This window comes from Lepidochelys kempii, chromosome 6, assembly GCF_965140285.1.
Source record: "Lepidochelys kempii isolate rLepKem1 chromosome 6, rLepKem1.hap1, whole genome shotgun sequence".
Classification (NCBI taxonomy): domain Eukaryota; kingdom Metazoa; phylum Chordata; order Testudines; family Cheloniidae; genus Lepidochelys; species Lepidochelys kempii.
In genome coordinates, this window is record NC_136385.1 from 73,269,794 (window position 1) to 73,277,740 (window position 7,947).

At 46.2% G+C, this 7,947-nt stretch overlaps 2 protein-coding genes across 4 annotated transcripts in view; one reads left to right on the plus strand and one right to left on the minus strand.

Annotated features, from left to right (window-relative positions):
- The window catches only part of DNAJC17 (DnaJ heat shock protein family (Hsp40) member C17), a 36,297-nt gene that overhangs the window by 20,733 nt on the left and 7,617 nt on the right, over positions 1-7,947 (plus strand). For all 3 annotated transcript variants that reach the window (XM_073348757.2, XM_073348758.2, XM_073348759.2), the window contains one exon: positions 217-345. In XM_073348757.2, coding sequence (XP_073204858.1) covers positions 217-345 — 129 coding nt within the window. The remainder of the gene's footprint in view (positions 1-216; positions 346-7,947) is intronic.
- On the minus strand, positions 4,100-7,150 carry C6H15orf62 (chromosome 6 C15orf62 homolog). Its single transcript, XM_073348760.2, has 2 exons — positions 5,850-7,150; positions 4,100-5,401 (listed from the first exon to the last, which is right to left on the minus strand). Exon 2 carries the CDS (start codon positions 5,310-5,312, stop codon positions 4,803-4,805), a length of 510 nt encoding a protein of 169 aa, XP_073204861.1. The 5' UTR covers positions 5,313-5,401; positions 5,850-7,150; the 3' UTR covers positions 4,100-4,802.

Consider the following 7,947-nt stretch of genomic DNA (forward strand, 5'->3'; position numbering starts at 1 on the left):
TTTGTTTATGCACAAAAAGTGCCCCCCAGTGTGGGCTTCATAACACGGTATTCTTCACCTGCAGTGGCTGGAAGTGAATCCTGAAGTTTTGTGCCCTATTTGGCCTGGATTTTGGATTAAGAGTGGGAAGCCTTACATGCCAGTTTAAGGAGTGCACCAGGGGTGGTGATGGGGTTTGAAATGAAGATGGTGATGGGAGAATGTTCTCATTGATAGGAGATGGCAGTGAAGAATGAAGTTGGTTTGATAAATAATCCTCTAAAGATTTCCTGGTTAGAGGGCCAGCCACAGAACAATCCCAGCACGAAGTTCCCTGATGGCTCTGGCCAGCCTAGAGCTTCTCAGGTAAGGAAAACGCAGGCCCTTTGTTGTTAAAAATCACTTGTATAGCAACCCAAACTGATACTAAGCCTAACACACATGGTAAGACATATTTCTTCCCAGGAGAGTTTACTGTGAGGGTCCTTGCTAGTCGCCTGCCTTCCTAGTCAAATATCAAATTCTTTGATATTTTACACTGATCCAGTGGCCTTTTCAGAAGCAGCTCTACCATCAAGAACAGCAAAACGAGACGCAAGCTGGTATTTTTAGCTACTTCACAGGCTGTTTGATGTTCCTACTTTTATTTTTCTGACTCTTCACTCAGTGGCATGTTCCAAGAGAAATTGCCTGTCCACCATCCCAGGTTTTGGGGCTGGGTGTTTCCACTCAGTGCACACACCTGTCTGAGAAGAGTGGCTCTCCCATCTGACTGCAGGCTCAGGTCGTTATGGTTGCAAACCGTCTCACCCTGGAAGCAGCAGGGAGTAGAGCTAACTGGATATGCAGTATAGAGCTGACTTGAGTTCCACAGACACTGCAGAGTCTTTAGGTTGGTCGGGGGATGGACAAATCTGAATTCAGCCTAGTGAACTTCAGTGTCCCTTTTTAAGGGCAGACGAGGAGCCCATTCAGACCTCGAGCCCTGTATTTTTCGCAAATGTGAAATAACATGAAATAAACAAAAACCCCCATAAAATGAAAACCTTACCACACAGCGGTGGTCCTGTCCCACAGGGCCAGGCCCATCTCCCCACTCCAGGCATTGCAACATGGTGCATGAAGTTGCTATGCTGCTCTGGTTTGGCCTAGCCACCCCTCCATCATGATGGGGGTGGCCAGATCAAATATGAGTGAGTGGCATTGTGACCTGGGCCAAACCTGAGCAACACTGCAACTTCATGCACCAGGTTGCAACACCCAGGACAGGAAGGTGGGCACAGCTGCATGGGACAGGAACTGTTGCTGCATAGAGTGCACAAAGTGGGTTATGCAACTCCCCCTACCTCCAGGGCATGACCTGACCTCCCCCCAGGTCCTTCTGATCACCTCAGGGCCTCCAGAGCCTCCCCCTGGGGACAGGACCTGACACCCCCACCCTTGGGCCTTCAAACCCAGGGTCAGGACCAACCTCTCCCCAGCCACCCCTGGGCCTGCAAAGCTTCCCTGCAGGGGCAGGATCCAATCTCTCCCCAGGGTCTCTGACTCCCTGGGGTAGGAACTGACCCACCCACCTCCAGGGCCTCCCATGACACAATGAAATAAAATGAAATTCCCCCAAAATAAAGCAAAATGATAAAAAACTAAAAAGCATTTCCCTGGGCTCTGTTCATACCTAAGGGGTTGTTAATGCAATTGGAACTTGGTGATGGATTTGTGCAGTTTGCGTGTGAGAGCCCTGGCTTGTGTCTGGGTTTGTCTTGGCTCGTTTCTGTAGTAAAAGATTGTTAGCTTCTGCCTGCTGTGAGTCATTAGTGTGGCTGAGCAGAGAGGGAGAGCAGGCCAAAGCAGCTAATGGTATTCCTGCTGGATGGAGGTTGGAGAGTCATTGCTATTGAACAGAGTCCCTCTGATCTGGTGGGGCTGCCAGTCATCTGTTAGCATGGGTGAGGATTTATGACCTACAACTGAAAGGAACATCATCAGCTGGAAAGTTACACTTCTGCCTGACAGTAGTAACTACCATTGCTGTTACACGTAACATCTACCGTTCCTGTGATAGTAACCTCCCAATCCTCCTGTTCCCCGGGCTCAGAACTGTGGGGTCCTCTTTGATTCCTATCTTTCCTTCTCCCCTCTTACCCAGGATTTCCCCAAATCCTGTTGCCACTTTCCGTACGTTTCCAAAATTCATCCCTGCTGCCAAAATGTGAATCCCTGCTCTTGTAACTTCTTGTCTTGGCTGCATTCCTCTGTGCCATCAACTCTCCTCTCCAGTCTATCCAAAACGCACTGCAAAGAGACTTTCCCTTTCTACTATTCTGACCACCTCTGCCTCCTATGTTAGTATCCTCTCTGGTTTCCCTTCTATATTAAGTTCAAGATTCTTACTTTTAAGCTGTCCTTCGGCTCAGCCCTCATCCCATCCCTTTGGTCTGCACTCATTTCTCTTCTGCTGCTCCCTTTGGATACCTCATGCTTTTTTTCATGCCATCCCACATGCCTAGATTAGCCTCCCACTTCATGTAAATTGAGCTCCCTCCCTGCTCTACTTCTGCAAACTGCTACAGAACCACAATGTTCTGACTACAGTGCACTAACTATTGTACCTGCATTTTTCCTGTAGACTATAACTAGGGTCTTACCAAATTTACAATCCATTTTGGTCAATTTCACAGTCATAGGATTTTAAAAATTATAAATTTCATGATGTCAGCTATTTCCATCTGAAATGTCATGGTGGTATAATTGTTGGGATCCTGACTCAAAAAGGAGTTGGGGGGGGGGGTGTCACAAGGTTATTGTAGGGGGAATTGCAGTGCTGCAGTTCAGAGCTGGGCAGCTGGAGAGTGGTGGCTGCGGGCTGGGAGCCCAGCTGTGAAGGCAGAGCCACCGCCAGCAGTAGTGCAGAGTAAGGATGGCCTGGTATGGTATTGCCACCCTTACTTCTGCGCTGCTGCCTGCAGAGCTGGGCCCTCAGTCAGCAGCCACCACAATCCAGCTACCCAGCTCTGAAGGTAGCAATACAGAAGTAAGGATGGCATGTATGGTATTGCCACCCTTACTTCTGCACTACTGCTGACGGGGCACTGCCTTCAGAGCTGAGCACCCGGCCAACAGCCATCGGTCTCCAGCCACCCTGCTCTGAAGGCAGCACAGAAGTAAGGGTGGCAATACCGCAACCCCACTAAAATAACCTTGTGACCCCCCCCTCCAACTCCTCCCTTTTGGGTCAGGATCCCCAGTTTGAGAAACACTGGTCTCCCCCATGAAATCTGTATAGTATAGGGTAAAAGCACACACAGACCAAATTTCATGGGGGCAGACCAGATTTCACGGTCCATGACGTGTTTTTTCATGGCTGTGAATTTTGTAGGGCCTAATTAAAACCTCCTAGGGGCAGCGAGCTTTTGTCTGACACACTGCAGCTGTTGTACAGTATTGAGTACACCAGCACCATGCAAATTATTCACAACACTGTCTTATCAGTACCAGTAAGGTCTTCTCTGGGAGCTTCTTACTAGCACTGCCCCCTCAGTGTTCGCCAGGGATCCAGCAATGTTGTCCTACAGTTGTTGAAAGCAGCTTTCTCTCTGGAACTGTCCTTGGCATTTTCAAAGCTACTTTAAGATTGCAGTAAGACTTAATATTGCTTTCTTTCTCTGATGTGAAGCTGTTGGGATAGGAGCCATCTGCACCTTCTTTGACATGGTTCACCCAAATGCTAAATGCACCAGATGCCTCTGGTTAGCAACCCCTAGAGAAAAAATGACACCATTTTCTAACCCAGCACTAGTAATTGCTAAGAATTGCTGCCACAGTACTAGTGCAGAATCACTTTAGTAAAGCCAGCAACTGACCCAAAGTGCTCTTAGCCTTGACATTAGTGGTGGCGGTGCCCGGTGTCTTAGGTGATCAGCATCTGCTTGTGGTAACATGTCCCAGTGGCTGCAGTTCTAGCCTTTCCCACTAGGAGTAGCAGAAGGGATTGGAACCAAGCAATAACCTCACTGCCCGCAACACCCGTGTCATAAAAAGATGCGGGACCAAGGAATGTTTACCTTACAGATCTTGGCACCTTTGCTGTGGCTTGGTACAAGTGAAATGAGGCAAGGACAGATTGTAATGACTGATACATTTATTCTTACCTATATTAGTTTACAACTGATTATTCAGAGCATGCTCTAAGAAGCAATATCTACAGAAGCTGTTCCACTTGCCAATAGGCTGGAGAATTTGCTGTTGCTATATTGTGAGCCTTTTCAGCTGCTTACCTTTTTCCAGTTAGATGGTAGATGGGAATGCCCATCACACAGAGTTAGGGGGAAAGAAACCCACTGGAAAAGGAACATCCTGAATCATCACATCCATTTTCTCTGCTCCACCTGGCTTTGAGATATTGGAGCTGCCATCTCATCCAAACTGTCCAGTTACTCAGGAATCCTGTTTCTATGCCCCCCTTTTTCCCCCTTGCCTTTTATAGTCACAGCGGGGTTCCAAAAATAACAGGTCTCTGTTACCAAACATGTCCTTTTTTTTCATCAGGATGAGGTACAGTGTCAGCAGTGGAGAGGAATTCCCCGTCCAGTGTAGAGAATGGAAATGCATCAAACTAGATTCCGGCATGTGGCTTTCTCACAAACTGGTGTACTGACAACTCAATGGGAAGGGAGCCTGGACAAGAACAGCTTATGGTGGGCAAGACAGGACGATGAGACAGGCAGTCCAGGGTAGGGACACTCCAGTGTCTCCTCTTCTCCTGTGAGGGCTAAGGAAACTACTAATGCTGATAATGAATTTAATAACTTAAATGATAAACACTTTCAAGCTGCGTAATCTCTTGGATTCTGTTTCCTGAGAGTCTGCAGAACATCCTCAAGGAGTGATAGCCCCAAGTCCACTTTGAAGGAAAGGAAGGGATCAGAGCCTATTTCAGAGGTCCCACAGTCTGTAGCCTGGACCGTGTTGGAGTTAGTCATGTGTGTTTGTGTTGCCTTATGGTACTGAGGAGTGACACTGGAAAAGGAGATGGCTGTAGAGTGAGACTCCGTGTGGTCAATTATGTTGGGGCAGCTGGAACTGTCCAGATACAGCCGGGGTGGCTTAGGAGGTGCCTGTGCCTGGGCTAGATTTTGCTCACTCTTACATACCAGGTACTCTGCTTTATCCTTCAGGTCTCTTAATGGTTCCCTCTTGTACTGTCCATTGTTCTCAAGTGTCTGGCTGGTCTGATTCAAAATAATGACTTGATTACCCAGCTTTTTATGCCTCCTGAACGAAAGACGCTTGAAGAACGTTGTGGATTTAATGGATCCTCTCCGCCAAGTATCCATGCTAGGCAGCAAAAGGAAGGGAGTTGTTCACTGCACTGTGTAGGAGGCCACTGGACTCCAGTCTCGAATTCAACGAAGAGCCACAACTCCTATAAGGGAGAAAACAGGCTGGTATCATAGGAAGTGAAAACTCTTTCCTACCACCTCCCTGAGTTAATGGAGCTACCAGATCTTTCGCCCATTTTGTACAGAAGGGAATCTTCCTCTTCAGTATAGAAAGGGTTGAGGTATCTGCCTGTTTATGCTGCAGAAAGGAACTAGTGAACAGCAGCAATGGCATGTAGACACAATGAGAACAGATTAACCCAGCATCAAGAACAGAAGAGCATGTCGGTACCATGGTAACCAGGCACCTTCATGGTGAAGGGCACAGCACAAAAGCCTCACTGAGTAGGTAGAAGGGGAGCCATTATCTATGTCAAACTGAGGCACACAAAAGAAATACAGTCCTAGAGGAATTTCAAATGAGGCAACTAGTAGAGACTGCATAGGAAATGAGCAAGCATTAGGAAAAGTAATTTTGGAATAAAGACTTACTCTGTGGTGGAGCAGCAGCTCAGTTCTGCAGGCAGAGGGGAGACAGCAGAATTCAGTGATGAGAACCACGACCACCACCGTAGACAACGTACTTGTGTGTCACAATCAGCAGCTCAAGGCAAGATTCTGCTGGTTTGGAAACAGCCGGTAAATCCTACAGTGCCTCTTTCTCTTCTGCTCTCTTCCACCTCTTCTCATCTGTCTCTTGTCACTGCTTCCCAGGCTCTGATTCCTTGTGTGTATGTGTTTGTTTTGAGCCAAGCCCTTGCTGAGTCAGCCACGTCAGAAACTGGGTTTTGCACTGTTGGTAATTGCCAAGATTTCAGGAAGTAGGTGTGTGGAGAGTAGTGAAGCATCAGCCCACGCTCTGCCTGAGGAGAAGGCAAGATTCCTGAGGGGCACTTAAACTGATTTCAGGAGATTCATCAACAGGACCTTTCGTTTTGTGACACAGCTTGGGAAAACTTGGATTCTCCTTGGAGAGCTCTAGCTACAGTGATTTCTGACTGGCTCACTGTACTGGTGAGATCCACAGATGGAAGGAGGGGGTGGTTCTTTTCTCCTTTAGATTTTTAAAGCTTGAAGTATCAGGTGGTGATGCATACATTCTGCTGTTGGTGACTCACGTGCAAGAGCCTCATGCTGGCTAATTAACCAACCCAGGCAGATGGCAGTGGGAATCTGCTCATTGGGTAGGAGCTCCAGGTTAGCAATGAAGGGACCTAGTTCATCTGTTGAAGACTGAGATTTGATTTGGCACGAGTGCTGACTTCCTCTGATATTACCTGTATCCATGCTGGTGTCTCATGGTATCAAAAGCTTGTTAATATAGATGCTAAAATATCAGTTACAGCGCAAGATTTTTCCACCTTCCCACTTCGAGAGTTCAGTTAATCATGTGCTTCTGTATCCCTCTCAGATCTATTCCATCTCTCCACTAGAGGAAGCTCTTTCCTGGGGTATGATGGAGAATTCATGCCTGCCCCACTTTCCTGCAAGAGCCCTCTTTTGCTCTAAGGGATGGCTTTTCTTGCTCTTTCGTATTCACAAAGTTCTGTTTCAATCAGCGTGGAATATGACTATTTCCCAGAAATGTGGAATGCTTTTATTGATTTTCAGGATTATTTTGTTAAGGTGGCTTTTTTTTAACTGTAGGTGTCAAGGGAACAAGACAAATGTCTAAAAGTAATGCTGTATTTCAGGGAAATCTTGAAGTTATGGGACCATGTACTGCCACTTTTCAAATACCATTGACACAAAAAGCAGCTGGGCTCTGACAAGGTAGCTGTTTTCTGCTACTTGCCTCATTGAGGAGCCAATGTAGTTATGCTGCCTTGCCAGTGCTAACACTATTATTAATACTAATTTGTATTACCATAGTGCCTACGAGCTGACCACGTTGTGCTAGGGTACTACACAAACACGGAACAGAAAGACAGTCCCTGCCACAGAGAGATTACAATCTAAGTATAAAACAAGAGACAACAGGTGGATACAGACAGACAGTACAAGGAAACAACGAGACGATATGGGTCAGCATAGAAAGCTGTGGTCTCAGTTTGACCTAACCATTGATTTGGTCGGTAAAGCAGATGGTTCCCAAACAGGCGGGAGCAGATCTGAGTCAGAAGGTGCTATTTTTGTACAATCACTTGAGTACACTTTAGAGAGGTTTAATTTTCAGCAAGTGTGGTTTTGTACCTGGCAATATATGCATTTGACTCTTTACTGTTGTAGTGTTTTAATTACACAGTACAACTGACATCAGATATAACAGTACCGTAGAATTTGAGTGAGTTTATTGCTTATGTAGTTTGTTTGTATTGTTACACTATTTGAAACATCAGTAGTTTTTCATTCTTGAGGGAAGGCTGTTTTAGAAAGATAGCTAGGGAGGGTCATCTTTAGTTATTGCAGATCACTCTTGTGATGTTGATTTGAAAAGGAACATTAAATCAACTTTAATGGTAAAAACTTGCATGAAGAACAGAAAACAACAAACACCAGAAAACACCAGTAATTTAGGTCAGTTATGGCTGAATTATTTTTCTCTAGCCTCATTAAAACACTGGAGATTCTAAAACTGAATGCTCAGAAA